This window comes from Arvicola amphibius, chromosome 2 (genome assembly GCF_903992535.2).
Source record: "Arvicola amphibius chromosome 2, mArvAmp1.2, whole genome shotgun sequence".
NCBI classification, from domain to species: Eukaryota; Metazoa; Chordata; class Mammalia; order Rodentia; family Cricetidae; genus Arvicola; species Arvicola amphibius.
In genome coordinates this window covers 39,410,678-39,431,861 of record NC_052048.2, presented here as the reverse complement: position 1 = coordinate 39,431,861, position 21,184 = coordinate 39,410,678, and the positions used below count along the sequence as shown (strand labels likewise).

The 21,184-nt window shown below is 47.2% G+C and overlaps 1 protein-coding gene across 1 annotated transcript; it reads left to right on the top strand.

The window, feature by feature from the left end:
- The first annotated feature begins 1,014 nt into the window (after positions 1-1,014).
- On the top strand, positions 1,015-2,357 carry LOC119807779 (transmembrane emp24 domain-containing protein 10-like). Its single transcript, XM_038319929.1, is given in 2 exon segments — positions 1,015-1,248; positions 1,250-2,357. Coding segments are annotated over 2 exon segments (660 nt in total). The 5' UTR covers positions 1,015-1,056; the 3' UTR covers positions 1,718-2,357.
- Positions 2,358-21,184: the final 18,827 nt, after the last annotated feature.

Sequence of the window (21,184 nt, the reverse complement as noted above, 5' to 3'; positions counted from 1 at the left end):
GAGCAGTAAGCCCTGGGCTTGATTCCCAGCACCACGTAAACAACGCACAGTGACACATGCCTATAATCCCAGCACTTAATAGGTTGAAACAGGAGAATCAGAAGTTCAAGGTCACATTGGACCACGTATTGAGCTCTAGGCCAGCGTGGGCTATATGAGACCCCGGTTTATTGTTTTACTTTTAAGTTCAGTACATACTTTCTTTCCCCAGGAAATAAGAATATGGAGACCAATCTGTTACTGATAACTAAGAATACATAGATGATAGAATAGATAGATATAAATATATCACCTATCTTTCCACTTATCCATCTTTCTTGCTGTTGTTTTGAGACAGTTTCTCAGGTAGCTGACGCTGGTATTAAACTTACCAGGCAACCAAAGACGACCTTGAATACCTGAACCTTTTGCTTCGACTCCAGAGGTGATGGAAATTTCCATCGTGTTCCACGAGACCTGGCTTTATTCACCCATCTTCTATGTTACCCCGGATCATACAGTTGATGCTCAATAAATAATTGTTTTGTTTGGAGACATGGTTTCATTATATAGCTCTGGCTGGCCTTGAACTCATAGAGATCTACCTGCCTCTGCCTCCCCTGGATTAGGATTAAAAGTATGTACCCTCACAACCAGCAGTAATTATTAAATAAACAGATGTCTATAACTTAGCACAACAAAGGCCATGTCCTCCAAGCGTCAAAGAAGTCTGGAAGGTCAGGTCCAATTCTTTAAGGTACTGGGTCTGAGCAGGAGCGGGGTCCTAATGGGTTTTTGTTTGTTTGTTTGTTTGTTTGTTAACTTGACACAAGCTAGAGTTATCTGGGAAGAGGGCCTTCAACTGAGAACGTTTTTTCATCTGATTTCCTATAGGCAAATCTGCAGGACATTTTCTTCCTTGACGATTAATGTGGGAGAGCTAAGGCCACTGGAGGTTGTATCATCACCCCGCAGGTGGTTCTGCGTTGTGTATGAAGGTAGCTGCGTGAGATGGCTCAGCAATTAAAAGCACTTGCTGGGCTAGAGGCCCCGGGTGGTGAACGAGGCTCCGGCACCATGTCTGGTTTGTCTGGCCCACTCTCCTGGCCTGGCCCTCGCCCCTGTGCGTTGCTCCTTCTGTTCCTGCTCGGCCCCAGCTCGGTGCTCACCATCTCCTTCCATCTGCCCGTGAACTCTCGCAAGTGTCTCCGCGAGGAGATTCACAAGGACCTGCTAGTGACGGGCGCCTACGAGATCACCGACCAGTCGGGGGGGCGCAGGCGGCCTGCGCACCCATCTCAAGATCACAGATTCTGCCGGCCATATTCTGTATGCCAAAGAGGATGCAACTAAGGGGAAGTTTGCCTTTACCACGGAAGATTATGACATGTTTGAAGTGTGTTTTGAGAGCAAAGGAACAGGGCGGATACCTGACCAACTCGTGATTCTAGACATGAAGCATGGAGTAGAGGCGAAAAATTATGAAGAGATCGCAAAGGTCGAGAAACTGAAACCCCTGGAGGTGGAGCTCCGACGCCTAGAGGACCTTTCAGAATCAATCGTGAATGATTTTGCCTACATGAAGAAGCGGGAAGAGGAGATGCGGGACACCAATGAGTCCACGAACACCCGAGTCCTGTACTTCAGCATCTTTTCCATGTTCTGCCTCATTGGACTGGCCACCTGGCAGGTCTTCTACCTGTGTCGCTTCTTCAAGGCCAAGAAGTTGACAGAGTAATGAGGCTCAGTCTTCTGTCCCCTGGTATCTCAGCCAGCAGACATCGCTGGGACGTGCCTGGCCTACCTAGCTCGAGGCCATCCTACTAAAAGTACCACCCAGGCACAGTGGAGCTTTCTTGCCAGAACTGATTTCTTTTGGTGTGGGAGAATATGGGGCACCACCTACACCCAGCAAGTCAATGAGGACTTCTTTTTAATGTGGTAGGATTTGGACTGGTTTTTCAACAAGATTATTAAAGTCACCTATGGAAAAACAAAACAAAAATAGGGGTTACCTAGATAATGCCAAAGCCAGCATTTGTCCTGGGTTCCCTCACGTGATCCGTTTGAGCTGTTTGCTTTTTATTTCCCACTTGCTCGTCACCTTGATCTTCCGCTCTAGTTCTTCCCCCAGTATTTCTATGACCGTGGTCAGCTTGTCTCATGCCAGTTGTCCTCTTCGGTATCCTTGTGAAAACACCATGAACTTTCTTTTGGCCCTTAGGTGAAATGTTTACATAGCTTCTGGTGAGATCTTCATAATTCTATGTCTCCTAAAAGGGTCTTGGATGGGTCACATAAAAAATGTGAGCTATGAACTGTAGGTAATCTCCTCAAAGAAAATCTCAATTTTAGACAATTAAAATGTTCATGTTCAACTGCTTGAAAAAAAAAAAGCACTTGCTGTTCTTGCAGAGGACCTGGGTTTAATTCCCAGTATCTACATGGTGGCCCACGGCCACCTGTAACTCCAGTTCCAGTGGATCTGACCCTTTTCTACCCCCACAGGCACCAGGCATGTATGTGGTACACATACACACATGCAGGCAAAACACTCATAGACATAAAATAAATACAGAGATAGCTCGGTGGTTAGGAACACTTGTTGCTCTTGCAGAGGACTTGAGTTCAATTTCCAGGACCCGCTTAGTGGCGTACAACCATCTGTAACTCCCATTTTAGGGGACCTGAAGCCCTCTTCTGACTTCCTCAGGCACCAGGCAAACACACACGGTGTACATACGTCCAAAATGCAGGCAAAACACTCATATGCATGACACAAAATAAAACAAAACAACAGACTAAAAGCAAAAGCAATGACAAAAAGAAAATGAAGCAGGCTGAGCAAGCCAGTAAGCATCACTCTTCCGTGGCTCCTGCTTCAGTTCCTGCCTCCAGCTCCCTGCTCTGACTTCCCTCAGTGATGGAGAACAGCCTGAGAGCTGTGTGATGACATGCCCACCCCAAGGTGTTTGGGGTTTTACTGTTCCATCACAGCGATAGAAAAGTAATCAATACAAGAAGGCTGTGCTGCGCCCAAGGGGCCTACACAGATGGACACTTGATCATCAACTGGGAGTCAGAGATTTTTGGTTTCCCCAACTGTCTGGGTGTCCTACGATGTGGGCAGCCATGGATCCTTTGGTGGAAACATTTATAAGAGATTCCCCAAGTCTTCAGACTGGGTAAATGTAAACCATAAATGGTTCCAGGTTCTGCCAGGAAACCACACTGCAACTTCAGGAGCCCTAACACACAGTCACCACTACACCACTACACCAGCAGCCGTTCTCCGGGATGCAGAGCTTGCATCCTCCTTGGGGGCAGAAGCAGGAGGCCATAATGAAAGCCTTCCATAGGCAGTCCTAAAGTGCTTTCAGCTTCTAGATAATCTGAGACACCGCTACCCCCACAGCATCTGAAATTACAGTTGCCCTTCCATATCTGTGGATACAGCATCTATAAATTCAACAACCCATGGATCGAAATTTACTTGTTTTAAAATGCAGAATATCTGCCCAGTGTGCATAAGGTCTTGGGCTTGATTCCTAATCCCATACCCAAAAGAGCCTGTGCTAAAAGTGTCATTATCCCCCAAACAATATGTTTGAAGTCTTTACATAGTGTTCTAGTATTTACCTTGGTGAGGTATTATGTTAGACAATTGAAGGTTTACAGGAGTGTATGTGTAATGTCTTCATTGGGATTTCTATTGTTCTGAAGAGACACCATGACCACAGCAACTCTTTCAATGAAAAAATTCAATTGGAGTGACACTCTTACAGTTTCAGAGGTTCAATCCATTATCATCATGGTGGAGAGCATCGCCGTGTACGGGAAGACTTGGTGCTGGCTACATTTTGATCAGAAGGCAACGGAAGGACTGTGCCACTGTATCTTGAGCAAAAGACACCTCAAAGTCCACACCCACAGTGACACACTTCCTCCACCAAGACCACATACTTCCTCATAGTGCCACTTCCTATGAGATCATGGGGGTCAATTACATTCAAACTATCATGTATAGGATCTAAGAAAATACCATCACCAGGTGGTCGTGGCACACGCCTTTAACCCCACCACTCTGGAGGCAGAGGCAGGCAGATCTCTGTGAGTTTGAGGCTAGCCTGGTCTACAAAGCTAGTCCCAGGACAACCAATGCTGCCCAGAGAAACCCTGCCTCAAAAACCAAAAACAAACAAAAAACTCACAAAAGCAACAACAAAAACTACTATTTTATATCAAGGACTTGAACAACATTGGATTTTGATACCTGGGAAGGTCCTGGGTGAATCTCTCTGGGAGACTGAGAGATAATTGTAATGAATTAAAATTTAAATTTAAAACATGGGGGTGGTCTTGGGAGGTAGCTTGGTTGGTAGAATGGTTGCCCAAGTTGAGGTCCTGGGTTTGCTCTCTAATACTGCATGAATTGAGCACTGTGGCCAATAATCCTAGTCCTCAGAAAGTTGAGGCAGAGACTCATCCTTCCTAGTGTTCAAGAATATCCTGGGATACAATGTTCAAGTTCATCCTCCTTAATGTTCAAGGACAGCCTGGGATACACAGGAACCTGTCTTGAAAATAATTTTTTTAAAAAATTACAATCACGACTTTCAAATGTTCATAACAAAAAGAATAGTATAATAAAATTCAGACCCCAAATTTAACTTATAAGGTTATGATTTTGTGGATAGTTATGCTTTCTTTTTATGATTAAAAACCAAACAAACAGGGGCTGAAGAGTTCACTCAGTGGCTAAGAGCATTGTTCTCCTTCCAGAGAATCCGGGTTCAGTTCTCATTGCCCGCATGATGCTTAACAACCACCTGTAACCCCAGTCTCAGGGTAGGTAACCAGTGTCCTCTTCTGACCTCCACGGTCACCGTGGGCACACAGTGCGCAGACTTACCTGCAGATAAAACAACCATACACACAAAACAAAACGAAACAAACAACGTAGATTTATTTAAATCAAATTGTAGGTAACAGACCATGTTATCTGTGAATACCCTCTGAATAGATCTGGGTTCATTATAGAAAAAAAATCTTAATTTTAAAAGAAGTTTACAGGGGTTGGAGAGACGGCTCAGTGGTTAAGATCCCAGGTCCTCATTCCCAGCTCACAACCATCTGTAACTACAGTTCCAGGGGGTCAGATGCCCTCTTCTGGCCTCTGGAGGCATCCAGCATAGGCACACATGTGCAAACATTCATTTGAGCAAAATGCCATATACATAATTTTTTTTTTAAAGAAAGCTGTGTAGCATGCACTCAGTCGAATGGAGTAGCTGAGACTGCATATGAATCTCTTTGTCACCTTATTCTGGGTAGGGTGTCTCTCTGAGCCTCAGCTTCCTAAAGTGTGAAATAGGCACAAAAAGTGTGTGTGCCTTTATGTCAGTGGTTCCCAGCCTCCCTAGTGCTGCGACTCATGTTCTGGTGACCTCCAACCAGAAAATTATTTCATTGCTACCTTATAACTATAATTTTGCTACTGTTATGAATTTATTATTATTATTATTGTTTTTATTAAAAATTTCTGCCTCCTCCCCACCTCCCATTTCCTTCCCCCTCCCCCCTCTTCTCCCCCTCCCTCTCCAGTTCGAAGAGCAGTAAGGGTTCCCTGCCCTGTGGGAAGTCCAAGGTCCTCCCCCCTCCATCCAGGTCTAGGAACGTGAGCATCCAAACAGGCTAGGCCCCCCCAAAGCCAATACATGCAGTAGGATCAAAACCCAGTGCCATTGTCCTTGGCTTCTCAGCAGCCCTCATTGTCGATAAAGGAGCTAAATGTACACAATGGAAGAAAGAACGCATCTTCAACAAATGGTGCTGGCATAACTGGATGTCAGCCTGTAGAAGAATGAAAATAGATCCATATCTATCACCATGCACAAAACTCAAGTCCAAATGGATTAAAGACCTCAATATCAATCTGAACACACTAAACCTGATAGAAGAGAAAGTGGGAAGTACTCTACAACATATGGCACAGGAGACCACTTCCTATGTATATCCCCAGCAGCATAGACATTAAGGGCAACATTGAATAAATGGGACCTCCTGAAGCTGAGCAGCTTCTGTAAAGCAAAGGACACTGTCACTAAGACAAAAAGGCAGCCTACTGACTGGGAAAAGATCTTCACCAACCCCGCAACAGACAAAGGTCTGATCTCCAAAATATATAAAGAACTCAAGAAACTAGACTTGAAAATGCTAATTAACCCAATTGAAAAATGGGGCACTGATCTGAACAGAGAACTCTCAACAGAAGAAGTTCAAATGGCCAAAAGACACTTAAGGTCATGCTCAACCTCCTTAGCAATCAGGGAAATGCAAACCAAAACAACTTTGAGATAACCATCTTACACCTGTCAGAATGGCTAAAATCAAAAATACCGTTATGAATTGTAAAGTAAATATCTGATACAGGGCCCCCTAAGGGGTCGCGACCCACAGGTGGAGGACCACTGCTTTGTGTGGCAGGTGTTAGTGTAGAAGGAGTTGATTGCGATTGGTGGGATGCCTGGCCCACCATAGGTGCTCAGCTGAGGTGGGCATGGTTACTGCTTTGGGAGCATCCTTCCCACCTGGGCTGAGGCTCACACATCCTGAGTTGAAATGCCAAAGAAAGCAAATGGCTTCCCCTAGCATGTAGCAGCGTTGCTCCGGAAGGGAGTCAGCCTCATGTGGGAAGACACACTTCTGCTTGTCTGGGGTGGGGGTTTGTAATCCCTGGCCCCATGCATCCAGAGGCTAACTTCAAGGCCAGCTTTGTTTTGTTCTGTTTTGTATTTTGGTGCTAGGGATGCAACCCAGAGCCATACTCATGCTAGGAATACTTGCTACCATCTGGCCGCCCACGCGACTCCCGTGATGGCTTGTTGACTAATAATATGTTCCATCTAATAGGGTGACTGTTGCCTACGGGTCCCACGCCCTTGGTCCTATGAGGAAGGAGAGAAAGGAAAGGCTAAAGAGTAGAAGATAAGACTGAAATCTACTTTACAGATGAAAACAAAAGTCTGGCTTTGGATGAAAGCTAATGACAGAGCTAAGAAAAGACAGCGGAAACCCAGTCCCAGCTTCCACATCTGTAAAATGGCTGGGCTGAAAGTACAGGCTGCCATCCTGAGATGGCCAGACGGACCAGGCGAAACCCGACCCCAGTAGCAGCAAGATGTTTATGCACCTACGGAGAAGGCAGCTTCTAAGAACCAGTAGCTTGTACTTTCTCTGAAGAGGCTTTTGAAAGCAAAGGTTACAGAGACAGTCTCCCCCCACCCCACCCCTTAGAGATGGAGGGCACACAGCTAAGGTGCACAGCCAGATGCAAACAACTTCCCTTTCTGTTCTTGTTAATGCAGATAAAAGTACTTCCTTCCGTATTCTGGGGACCTGCTCTGTACCCCTTGCCCATTCTGGCAGCCTCCTATCCTCACAGCCTCCACCCTCCCGCTGCCCTGCACTTGACCCAGTCCTAGATGGTCCACAGGACAGGAGCCCTGGGCCGCCCTCACCTCAGTTAGTTCCTTCTCTCCTTTCCTGTGCTGATGCCCGGCCTTTCACTTCTTCCCGCAGGGCGCAGGGCACAGGGCGGAGGGGGCCACTGCACCTCTTTCTTGCAGCTGTGGTGGTCTGAGGGACAGACAGTGACAGGATTGGTTGTGCTCTCAGGCAGATTTCTCCACATGCTTAGGTTTCTTCTTCAGGACGCTGCAGATAGTCACCTCCACTTCCCTGGGACCCACCATTATGGACCACGTTTGTCCCCCTCCAAGAGGGATTTCTCTCATTAAAACCTCTCTCGCAGCATAGGGTAGGAGGATGGCTTAGCTGTAAAACACTTACTACACAAGCTTGAGGCCCTGAGTCAGATCTCTAGAGCCCATATCAAGTTGGGTTCATCTGTAATCCTAGGGTTCCTGCAGCGATATGGAAGGAGACAGGGGAACCCCCAGAAACAGGCAAGCCAGCAGCAGATAACAAGAGCCCCTGCCTCACACAATGTATAATGCTCCATCCTGACACTGACATCTGAAGTCATGTTCTAACCTTCACACACATGCACATGTACACACACACACACACACACACACACACACACACACACACACACACAGGTTCCCTCAGAACACCAGCTCTTCTTAACCACACCCACGCATCAGCATCTGAAAACATCCTACCTTATCATCTTTGAAGTGACAGCTAGCTATCTAGACTTACAACAGCCCATCCCCGTTGTACTGATGAGGGAGGCAGCAGATTTCAGTTATGGCAGTGTAGGGAACCTTGGAATCAGCTCAAGACACCCCAAGACTAAGTTCTCTGCACAAAGGAGAATTATTTGCCCCAGAGGAACAAAAGACAGGGAATAAGAGACAAAGACAGAAGACAGAGAAAGAGGGAGAAGGGGAAGGGGACAAAGGAGAGGGAAGAAAAGGGGCTAGGGAAAGGGGGCGGGATATTTGTCTTGGAGGGGGACAAAGGACTGCCTTTGAATAGAGAGGAGTCAGTTGTGGCACCTAGGAAAATGGCAGTTTCTAAAGGTACGAAAGAAAACCCACGTTAGGATGAGGTTTTAATTTTAATGGGGCATGTTAATGAAATAAGACAAATGGGGCTTCAATACTTTGATAGCTGGACCCTGGTAGTCAGCCTCAGAGGGAGGAAGTGGCCAAAGAAAGGGAATAGACCTTGGGAGCTAGTTTCAGGACTGTTATCGACCACATTTTAGCAAGGCAGAGGGAATAGGGGGACGAGCAAGGCCTGCCAGAGCCACATGCTCTAGTGGGCTCGTGTCCGTTGAGGCAGAAGGGTCCCAGGAGTGCATACTACTCCACTGGTTTAGTTATGAGTGCCTACTGTCAAATAGAGCCAGATGGCAAATGCTGTGTATGCAGCGGGCCCTAAGGTAGGGCTCCTGTCCTCTCAGGGCTTACAGCTAAGGGGTGATGGTGGAGGTGGTCACAGACACGGAAACAGAACTTCACGGCAAGCTGGTCCTCTCCCTTGGGCTGTTGACACTGAAGTCACTACCATGCAGTGGACAACTCACTGTGAATTAGCCAGGTGGATGAAACCACTCCAACAACAGGGCTATTGGAACTACACCTTGTGGTCACAGGTGCTTTGGAGTGAATCTCAGTGGCTTTCCAAGTCATTGCCGTCTCGATTGCTCCCCGTAGCCAACACCTAAAAGCTGGCAGAGGCTGGGTGGGGACATGAGTCACTATCACCAGCCTAGAGCCTTTGTCTGACACTTTCCACCCATGGCCAGGAACACCCTTCTGGAAACCAAGGTGAAAGGGAGGGTAGCGTGCAGTCTGGAATTATAGACAGGGCATCCACAGCTCTGTGGTTCTCCTTCTCCAACTCCTCCCTACCTCCTACCTTCCAGAGATTCATGAGCACTCACTGGAAGAGCTGCCCGGGAGCTGCCTCCAGCTGCACAGTGTGTGTGTGTGTGTGTGTGTGTGTGTGTGTGTGTGAGAGAGAGAGAGAGAGAGAGAGAGAGAGAGAGGTGTGTGATACGTGTGTGTGAGATATACATGTGTCTGTGTATGATGTGTATGTAGTGTGTGTGTGTGTGTGAGAGAGAGAGAGAGAGAGAGGTGTGTGATACGTGTGTGTGAGATATACATGTGTCTGTGTATGATGTGTATGTGGTGTGTGTGTGTGTGTGTGTGTGAGAGAGAGAGAGGTGTGTGATACGTGTGTGTGAGATATACATGTGTCTGTGTATGATGTGTATGTGGTGTGTGTGTGTGTGTGAGAGAGAGAGGTGTGTGATACGTGTGTGTGAGATATACATGTGTCTGTATATGATGTGTATGTGGTGTGTGTGTGTGTGTGAGAGAGAGAGAGAGAGGTGTGTGATACGTGTATGCGTGTGTGTATGATGTGTATGTGGTGTGTGTGTGGTGTGTGTGTGGTGTGTGTGTGTATGATGTGTATGTGGTGTGGTGTGATGTGTGTGTGTGTGTGTGTGTGGTGTGTGTATGATGTGTATGTGGTGTGTGTGTGGTGTGTGTGTGTGGTGTGTGTGTGTGGTGTGTGTGTGTGGTGTGGTGTGTGTATGATGTGTATGTGGTGTGTGTGTGGGTGTGTGTCTGATGTGTATGTGGTGTGTGTGTGTCTGATGTGTATGTGGTGTGTGTGTGTCTGATGTGTATGTGGTGTGTGTGTGTGGTGTGTGTGTGTATGATGTGTATGTGGTGTGTGTGTGGTATGTGTGTGTGTGGTGTGTGTGTGTGTATGATGTGTATGTGGTGTGTGTGGTGTGTGTGTGTGTGTGTCTGTGTGTATCAAACCAGAAGAGGTGAGTGGTGGTTGGGTGATAGGTGGTAAGCAAGAAAAGAGAAATGAAAATAAAAAAAGAAGAAAGGGAAAGGAGGCGGGGAGGTCGGGGCTGTGAGAAAGTCTGACAAGAGAGGAGTGTGGGAGCAGGAGGGTCAGAAGTTCATCCCTGGTTATACACACAGACACAGACACACAGACAGACAGACACACGCACACACACACACACACACACCACGCCAGAGCTGGCCAGATGGTTCAGTGGGGAAAGGCACTTGCCATCAAGCCTAAGGACCTGAGTTTAATCCTCAGGACCCACATGGATAGAAGGCAGGGTGTTTTCTGGCCTTTGCATGCATATCATGATGTATGTGCCTATATACGTTCACACACACACACACATACACACACACACAAAATTAATGTAAAAAATCACTTTTAAATCTGTTACTTTCTCCCCTGACACACTTTTACCCCCCCCCCCACACACACCCAGTTTCTGCCTACAGTAAGAGCCTTCCAAGAAAAGAGTCAGGAGCTGGGAGAATCAGGGTCCAAGGTTATTCTTAGCTACATAGTGAGTTTGAGGGCAGCCTAGGCTAGATGAGACCCTGTCTCAATGCAAAACAAAACCAAAAGGAAAGAAAAGCAAAAAGGATTGCTAGTCTCTCGACCTCCTTCCCTCTGTTGGTGTGAAGGACCGCTTCCTCCCATTCCTTCCTTTTCCTCACTATTTACTGGTTCAGCAAAAGCTACCCTTTTCCTTGGCTTCAAAATAATATCTGAAGAGTATTCTCAACCTCCCCCAATTCCTTCACTTCATGTGCTTAGACAGGATGCATTGCAGGGGTTACTTTTGTGAAACATAACCCTTCACTTGCAGACACCAAAGACTGTGCCATTCAGTCTGCCCCTCTTGTCCGCTGTGCAGAAAGGCTGGTGTGCAGACAGCTTCTTTTGTGGCAGGCCTGCCTGCTGAAAGCCAGCAGGACACTGGCCAGCTAATTGTTCACAGAGAGCCCAGAAGCACAGGCGGGAGAGTGGAAGGGGGCTGTGCTCACCCACAGGATTGGAATCTCACAGCTGGAGACCTTTGTGCCTCTGTCCACACAGACAGCTTCAGCAAAAGGGCAGAGAAATCACAGGGCCTGTCTTGTTGGAGGTTTTGCAAGCCAAGTCCCAGAAGGGGTTGCTGAAAACATCCTGCTCCCCCAGAAGTGTTGAGTGGTGATTGGGAAGAATTCATGATAGCTGGTGGGCAAGGGATGAGGAAAGAAGAAAGGGAAAGGAGAGAGAGACAAGAGACAGAGAAAGAGAGACACACATGCACAGAGACAGAGAGGGAGAGAGTGAAAGAGAACAAGAGAGAAAGAGAAAGAGAGGGAGAGAGAGGGGGGCTGTGAGAAAGTCTGACAAGAGTCTGACAAGGAGTATGGGAGAAAGGAGGGTCAGAAGTTTAAGGTCATCCCTGGTTGCATAGTGAGTTGGCGGCTAACCTAAATAGTCTAAAAAAAAATAGAAGAAAGAAGAGTAATGCTAATTGTGTTAAGGGTGGTGGCACATGCCTGCAATCCTAGCGTCTAGAGGGAAGGCCCCCTGACGTACATTGTGATACTGTGTCTCCAAAACAAGCGCTAGGATTGGAGAATACTCAGTTGTATGCTCAATGTCTCTCTCTCTCTCTCTCTCTCTCTCTCTCTCTCTCTCTCTCTCTCTCTCTCTCTCTCTCACACACACACACACACACACACACACACACATGCTAGAGCAATCATGTGCACATGTACATACAAACACACAAAGAAAGCTAGTAGTGTGATGGCCATGTATGGAAGACTTATTTGACAGTAAGTATGTGCTGTACCACTCAAAGATAACTAAGGTCACATACTCTGCAATGGAGAGTGACTCCCCTGGGCTGGCTGTCAGGTTTCTTCATGGTTGCCCCTTTCGCTCTCAAAGGTGCTCTGACTGAAAGATTTATGGAGCAGGTGACCCTGGCAGGTCCCACCGTGGGAGACTGCTGCCCAGAGAGCTTGGGTATGGAGATTTTATTCAGCGGGTATTGGGAGGGTATGGGAGGTTAGGGGGAATGGGGAGTGGCGGAGTAAAGAGATGGGGGAGGCCCACACCATAAATCATAACACTGACAGGCATGATAGCTTTACGTGATAATCACCTCTTTTGGGTCCAACTGAGCAATGCCACTTGCTGGCCAACTGGAAACTCTCCCTACTGGTGACTCGGCTTCTGGTTCATGCAAGATACTGGTTGTTTTCCAACATAAGCCAGAAATCCAGATTTGTATGTGAATCAGTAAAATCTGGGAGATTCTCATGTAGCCCAGGTCAGCTTCAATTGACAGTGTAGCTGAAGACACCTTTCTAATCATCTTCCCTCTACCTACTCAGTGTTGAGATTACAGGGAGGTACCGCCTGTCGGCGTCTGGTTTATACAGGGCTGAGGACCAGACCTATGCCTTTGTACTTGCTAGACAAGTGCTCTACCAACCGAGCTACAATCCTTTTTTTTTTTTTTTTTAAGTAAGTATACTTTTTTAGAATCTGAAAAACTGGGCTTTAAAAAAACCATGGATGGAGTTGGGAGTGTCTCGGTGACACAGCGCATCTGTAAGTGACAAAGCCCTGGGGCTCAGCAACATAAATCAACACAATTTTAATATTTCCATAGTCATTATCTACTTTTCAAAGTTTAATTGCTGGTTAAAAATGTCTATGTTCTGGACTGGAGAGATGGTTCAGTGGTTCCCAGCAACTACCTGGTGACTCACAACCATCTCTATACCTCTGGATTTTAGGGAATCTGATGCCCTCTTCTGGCTTTCAAGGGCTACTGCACGCACACAATATACACATACTAACTCAGGTTCACAGAATACACAATCTATATGTATGCCAGTATTCATCTAGTTAGGTGCAGCATGATTGACTTTGGCAGGAGATGTTTCTTTCCCATCTCTAGACAGGAGGAAGTGACTTTTTTTTTCTGTCATTGTTTTTTTTGAGATAGAGTCACTCTACATATCACTGGCTGTTCTGAAACTCACTCTGTAGATCAGGCTAGACTTGAACTCACAATAATTTGCCTGCCTCCTGAGTGCTGGCATTAAAGGCATGTGCCATCACACTTGGCCACTGACAATCTATTGAGAAGACCTGAACAAGTAAAATGGCAGTTACTACACAGGCCATAATGGTGGTGACAAAGGGGAGTCCAGGGTGAGTCAGGTGTCACACGAGAGGCAGCTGGCTCAGCCAGCCACAGGAAGGAATCTGGGAAGGCTGCCCGGAAGAGGGTAACCACTGAGCTGATGTCTACGGCATGATAATGGGGCCAGGACACCTTGCCCCTTGGTGATTTCTGGATTTGTACAGGCAGCTCGGCAGGCACCGATTCATTTAACCTGAACAATGGCCCTGTGAGTCAGGACCTTGGTTATTCTAGTCTCCCAGGAGGAGAGACTGATTTGCGACCAGCTCAAGTAACTTCCCCCTGGTCACTGACCATACACGTGATAGTGATATACCACCTGCGCTCCTTGTGATCGCACTGGACCGCTGTGCACTCAAAGAGCAGGCAGGAGAGAGCGGGGTACAGCTATGAGGTTGATGGGGGGGAGTAGGCTCACGGGCTGAAACTGTGTGCATGTGCGTGTGCCTCTGTGTGTGTGTGTGTGTGTGTGTGTGTGTGTGTGTGTGCGCGCGCGTGCGTGCGCGCCCGCGCATGGAGAGTGACACAAGATATACTGGGGAGTTTTGTTTTATTTTTAAACCCAGAGGAAAGCTTTTGCAGCCTTAAAGATTCGTTTGATCACACACGCGCGCACGCACGCACGCACACACACACCTGCCCCCTTCTGTGGAAGAGGAAACTGAGGCTAAGAAGGGTTTCCCCTCATCCACCCTTGCTCATACAAACCTAGGTCTCTGCAGTTCACACAGAGAGGGCCCCAACCGGGGAGAGCCAGAGAAAAGGGAAGGCGGAACAGCGGCTTCCAAGAACTTCAGCTGGAGACTGCAGAAGCAGCACAGGAGAAATCAACCCGCCCCTTGCGGTCCTTTGCACAGCCTGGGTGGACCTGCGCTGTTCCTTTGGCCTCACCCTTTCCACCCACACCTCTTGTAAGAGGGCACGATGCTCAAATTCTCAGTCTGGGGACACAAGGATACAAGGTCCGGGTCCGGGCTGTGAAGCCCCCACAGGGAGTCAGATAATGCTGCTGTACAGCAAGGGAAACTGGCTGCAAGCCTTGTGGGCCCAGATGAAAGAACTGGCAGGGCCCTCACTGTGTTGCAAAGAGCCCCCCACCCATCACCCCCAGAAAGCCTTAGATGACAATAACAATCTGGGTTCCCAGGATACCTGCTGGCCCACTGATAAACTGATTAATGTGCAGTGTGTGTGTGTGTGTGTGTGTGTGTGTGTGTGTGTGTGTAGCTCTGACCTTGGGTCGGAGCGGCCTTACAGTGTTCCAAGATGCTTGGCTGGTGGGCCGCTACTAATTTGCATGGGTGAATTCAAATCATTTGGTTGGCTCTAGTGGCTGGAAAGACAGACACACTCATTCTGCCTGCCTGGTGGTGAGCCCTGTTCTAGCTGCCACCAGCTCTCAGGCCCTCTGATCTCACTGATCTCGTGCCCTGTTCTACTAGAGTGACAAAGAGGAGAGACAAGGTGACAAAGAAAGTAAAATTACTTCAAAGGCGAATGGTCCTGGATCAGGATGGCCCAGAATTGGCACTATTGATGGAGACTTTTTTTGTCCAAAGGGCTGTCCTGATAGGAAGTTCAGCATTCCTTGTTGCACCCCGCTGGATGCCAGGAGAAACTCCACCAGTTATGGACAAGTACAGTAAAAATGTCTCTAAACTGCCATGCCCACGCATTTAATCCCAGCACTCTAGAGGCAGAGGCAGGAGGATCTCTAAGTTTGAAGTCAGCATGGTCTACAGAGTGTAGCCAGGGCTACACAGAGTAGAGAAACCCTGTCTTGAAAGAAAAAAGTTCCTAAACATTGTCAAATACTTCTAGGGGTCAAAAATTACCACCACCTGGTTGAGAACCCCTGCTCTAGATCCGAGTTCTTCACTAAAATCACATTGCAAACCACAAGAAGAAGTTTCAATATTTTACATTTAAGAAGTAAAAAGAATAGGCTAAAGGCCATAGGTTTTGACATCAGTACAAACAGAAAAAGGAACAAGTGACTTATTTGCTTGGCTTTTCTGTGCTGGGGTTCCAACTCAGGTTCTTCATATGAGATGCAAGGGTTCTACCACTGAGCTGCATTCCCTGCCCAGGGAAATCAATATAAATCATTATCATTTTAAGCTATGTGTGTGTCTGTGTGTCTGTGTGTGGTGGTGGGTGGTAGAGGATGTGGCCTTAGCTTTGGTGTTCCTACAGACAGAGGCATAGATCCTGCTGAAGTTACAGGAGGTTGTGAGCCACCTGATCTGGGTTCTGGGAAGGAAACTCAAGTCCTCTGAAAGTACAGTCCATGCTTCTAAACACTCAGTCACTTCTCCAGCTTCTAATCAATAAAAACTTATTTTATTGAGCATGTGTAAGAGAGCATGGTCATGATGCCAGCACTGGGGAGACAGAAGTAGGTGCTCATAAATGCAAGGCCGACTAGGCTACATGCACTAGCTTACCTCAGTTCCGGATCCCACAATGCTTCCTTACTACTGACGCCCTAGGTCTGGAAGGGAAAATGAGGCAGTTTGTGTCCTGGATGTCGCTGTACCAGGAGGACATGTACATGTGGAGCAGCCTGAGGGCCTGAGGGTTAGGTTCCATAGCACAAGTGTGGTAGCCTCAGCCTTGTCACATAGGTGAACTTCCTCTTCCCAAGGCCAGAACACTCTAGAAAAACAATTACTAAGGAGTTAGAGGTTTAATGCTTTCCAAGGTCAACACTTTCAGCAAGAGCAGTTTTAGGTCTCCCCTGGAGAGCAATCCTCCACTCCCAGACAGTTTCTGGATAGAGCCCCACGCTCCCGTCCGAAATCCTCTTCATTTCTACTTACAACACAGCCCAGACGAAAGGTGTTTATCACCAAAGCCCAGGCATGGCTGGCTTCTCACTTCCTCTCCCTTTCAGGCTCCCTGGGCAAGTGGGAGGTGGAGGGAAAGTGAAGCAGGGGTCAGCGAAGCTTGAAGCCTGACTCTGATAGGTGTGAAAGGGGGCCTCAGGCTGGTTAAACCCCAAGGGAGCCAGGACTAGTGGAACAGAGATCAGAGCTCCCAAGGAGGTCAGGTATGGGGGTGGGGTAGGGAGCACTACCAGCCTGTTTCCCTTCCTGGTGGTCTTGGTCAAGGCAGTGTGCTGGATTAGAGACCAGAGCTTGTGGGTCTCCTGGGGGTGGCAGTCATCTTTATAAAGGTGACCTTTAAAAATGATAAAAGCTATTGGACTGGATGTATCAAGAGGTAGACCGACTGTATGTGTGAAAGAGCCACTGCATGTGTGATAGAGCCACTGCATGTGTGGTAGAGCCACTGCATGTGTGATAGAGCCACTGCATGTGTGATAGAGCCACTGCATGTGTGGTAGAGCCACTGCATGTGTGGTAGAGCCACTGCATGTGTGGTAGAGCCACCATATATGTGGTGGATCCACTGCATGTGTGGTAGATCCACTGCATGTGTGGTAGAGCCACTGCATGTGTGATAGAGCCACTGCATGTGTGGTAGAGCCACTGCATGTGTGATAGAGCCACTGCATGTGTGGTAGAGCCACCATATGTGTGGTGGAACAATAGTATGTGTGGTGGAGTCTTTGTCTTATATGCAAAAAATCTTGTGTTTGAGCACATTTTCCTGAAGTGGTATGCGAGAGAAAGAGCAAGAGAGTGGAACCAGGGGGGAAAAGAATGGGGGGAGTGGACAAAATAGTTTTAGACTTTATAGCTGGACATAGTGGCACACATGAGCAATCCTACTACTTGCAAATAGACACTAGAGAATCAGGAGCTCAAGGGCAGCCTGAGTTAAATAAAAAGTCTGAGGCCAGTCTTAACTACTTAAGATGCTAACTCATAAACAAACACTTATTCAATATTCAAAAAGATAAAAAGCATGGGCTGGGCATAGTGGCAGGGGACTTTAATCCAGCAGGTAGGTGGAGAAAGCGGGCAGATCTTTGTGAATTCAGGGTCGCTGGACTATTCTGTGAGTTCTAGGTTGGCTTGTGCTACCTGCGACCCTGTCTCAAACAATAGAAACAATCAAACAAAAAACCCTCAACCCAATCTTAGAATAGAAAAAGGAAAAGGAAATTGGATTTATTAATATATTCTGGATTTTTTTTATTACATTTATTTTATTTACTAATGTGGGCTGTGTGTGTGTGTGTGTGTGTGTGTGTGTGTGTATACATGCCATGGCTTGTACGTGGAAGTCAGAGGACAACATGCAGGACCAAGTCAGATCCCTTTTTCCACCAAGTGGGTGCTGGGGATTGAACTCAGTCAGGCTTAATGACTATTATGACTACTGACTTTCCATGCTGAGCCATACCCCCAGTCCCTCTGTATGGTATTTTATACAGTTCTGAGGATCAGAACCCAGGGTCTCTTAAATGCTAGACATACCCCCTCCCGCTGAGTTCCACCCTCAACACTCATTTATTGCTGCTTTTCCTTGTCCTCCTTCTCCCTCCTCACCTCACGCTCATTGTGAAGCATTCATTAAGAAGAGTGAGGCCCAGTGAGTCCACTCAGGGTGACAGCGCCCTGGGCTGGAGTGGCCCTTGCGAGTTTCCAGACTTTATGTAGGCAACCAATTCCATTTGCTCTTCTGTATTCTCATTCATAAGTCCTAATAAATACTTGGCAGGACGGGTATGCAGAGCAGCAGCAGAAGACCCTCCCACCCTCACCCTGGCACACGCGAGGTTCTGGGTTCAAAGGCCAGCCCACCTGAAAAGAAACTGAAAAAGCTAAATTACTTTGCAGATCTCGATAAGGTGGGTTAACACAGACCTAGAATTCTATCCTGGGTCTGTGTGAGCACAGTTGTTCTTAGATGAGTTGCCTGAGGCTAGACTTCTGAGTTCAGTCAGAAGTCCAGAGTCTGCATTCCACCACACCAATTGAGTCACTAACGAGTGACCAGGCAGGAAAAGTGACCGTGTACTACAGTACTACAGACCGCCTCTCCCACAGGCGCACCTTTGTGTTCAGGGAGGGACACCTATTGTTTTTGTTTGCCTAGCAACCATTCCCTTTTATTTTGGGAACTTCTCAATGTGTGAGGTTCAGATAGTTTTAATGCCATTCGCAGGCCTAGGGGCGAGTGTGTGACTCAGGCTAAGGGTTGATCCTTGATAGTTTTGTAGAGAGGCAGGATTTCCTTGCAATGAGGTTATTAAACTGGTCGAATAGATGCCTAGAGCTAGTGGGAAGAGTCTTTGCCATTTTAGGATCCCTGAAAACAGAGCAGACAGATGGAGACCAACAGGTTCTAACTCCAGCATCTAATCAGTCAGATACAGCTGTGCCTGAAGCCATCGGCTGGAGTTCCCCTATTAGCTGGTCCAGGCCCTGTCATCAACCAAAAGTCCTCACCGATTAATCCCAGGTTTATCTGGAACCCAGGCTCATCTTGTCCCTTAAACCACATCAGCCTGACTCAACAACGTAAATACCAAAGAGGGAAGAGGCAAAAACAAATAAAACAAATACTTTCTCTTTCTCTTTCATCTTCTCTGCTCAGATCAATGGAGGGCCCTAGCAATGGCTAGATTCGTGTAGCAACATGGCTAAGAATGGTTCTTTTTCTATATTATCTCTTTTTTTGTTGTTTTGTTTTGTTTTTGAGACTGGGTCTCAGGTAACCCTGGCTAATCCCAAACTTATATAGTCAAGGATGACCTTGAACTTTTGATTCCCTCAACTTCTGATGTGACTCTACCAAGGGAGCAGCATCCCCAGCCCTCTTCCTTCTTTGGAAGATGAGGTTTTGGAAGATGTAACTTAGGCTAGACGCAAACTCTAAATCTTCCTGCCTCAGTCTCCCAAGTGCTAGGATTATAGGTGTGTAACGCCTACATTACTACACAGCACACACCTACACCACCATTTATGAATGACCAGGTTAACTGCATAACCGTGGCTACTTTTGGGTCAGTATGGGCTGTGCCCATAACATCTGAGTCAATCTAACAAAAATGAAAATGAGGCTGCTCCAATTCTGACGTCCCTGGGAAAACACTAGATACCACCATGAAACGAAAGAAAGAATATATGTTTCCCTTCACAGTTTGGAATTGTATTCGTGCCTGAATGTCTCCAAAACTGTGACCATTAAATAAGTATTCACCCTTCTTTCCAGGAGCCAGTCCCCTGAGCTCTGCTAGGACCATTAAGATAAGAAGAATCATTCCTTCATTTCTTAAATACTTAGCATTCCAACAAAGAGCAAAGAAGTCCTCTCCTCCCTTCTCTAAGACGAGCACCTTCTTGTTCTTCGTTAAGGACAGTCATGCTGTGGCTGCACGCAGGCCCTGACCTTGACGCTGTCTTCAGCTAGAGATCCCATCTGTTGGGGGAGTAGAGCCACTGAGTCATCTAGAGGAATGTGCCCCACCACACCTCACCTCATGGCTGAGAAGCCAGACTACCAGCTTAGCTGGCTGGAGAGCTTGGCAGCCCCTGTGAGGACAAGCTGGGAGAGCTGCTCCTAGCAGACGGTCACCCCCTGATGACCTCACCTGCCCAGCTGGTGACTCACCTCCCAATTCTCTCGCCTACCAGCCAAATCTTGCTCATTTGGAATACCTGAGGGGAATACCAGGCCCCTGGGGTTGGTGAAAACACATGATTGTGCTATTTTTGAGGGCATGATGTTGCCTTTCAGGTGCAGGCGGCAATCCTGATAACCTTGGCAGATGATAGGTCTCAGGGGAAGGGCACAAGGAACCTTCTCGTACAAGAAAGAGTTGAATAAGAGTGGAAACTGCTGGGCTGGGTGTGTAACTCAGTGACGGAGTGTTTGCCTAGCAAGTGATGGGCTAGGATTTTGACCCTCAGTTTAAAAACTATTTTTTTAAAAAAAAAAATGAAGATTACTAATGTATTTTTTTGTTTCCAAGATATGTTTGTAAATATTTACATATTACGTACATATGAGATATTTACCCTTTGTGGTTTTATTTTTTTCTTCCGTAATGGGGTCTCATGTAATCCAGGCTGGTCTGTAATGCCTGATGTAATCAAGGATGTCCTTAATTTCTGCCCCCACGTCCTGAGCTGGGGTTACAGGTCACACCACCATGCCCAATTTCTGGTAACGGGGATTCAACACAGGGCTTCATGCATACTAGCATGCGAGCACTCCGCAGACTGGGCTCCATCCCAGCCTCCCTTTCCAGTATGAAGTGTGCACGCTGGTGTCATGGCAGCCCAGTCACGGCACTGTGCCACCACACGGCTGTCTGTTTCTAGTGCTTGCTCATCTCCACACACAGGACTCCAATTACATCAGACAGAAACTTCCCCACCCACTAGGAACCTCGACTCCCAATCTTTGTCTATATCAGCGGTTTTCAGTCTGTGGGCCGAGACTCCTTTAGCAAACCTCTATCTCCAACAATATTTACTTTATGATTCGTAACAGTAGTAAAATTACAGTTATGAAGTAGCAGCGAAAAGAACTTTAGGGTTGGGGTCACCACAACACGAGGGCCGGCATTAAAGGGTTGCGGCATTGGGAATGTCGAGAATCACTGGTCTCTAAGCAGTATGTGCGTTTCAGTTATCTCATGGAGATGACGTCACACACTACCACCCCACTCTTTTGGGTCTGCTTTACTTCACCTGGAATTCTGTCTTCACGATGCACTTACGTGGGGGGGGGGATGTCTCTGCACCCAATCCT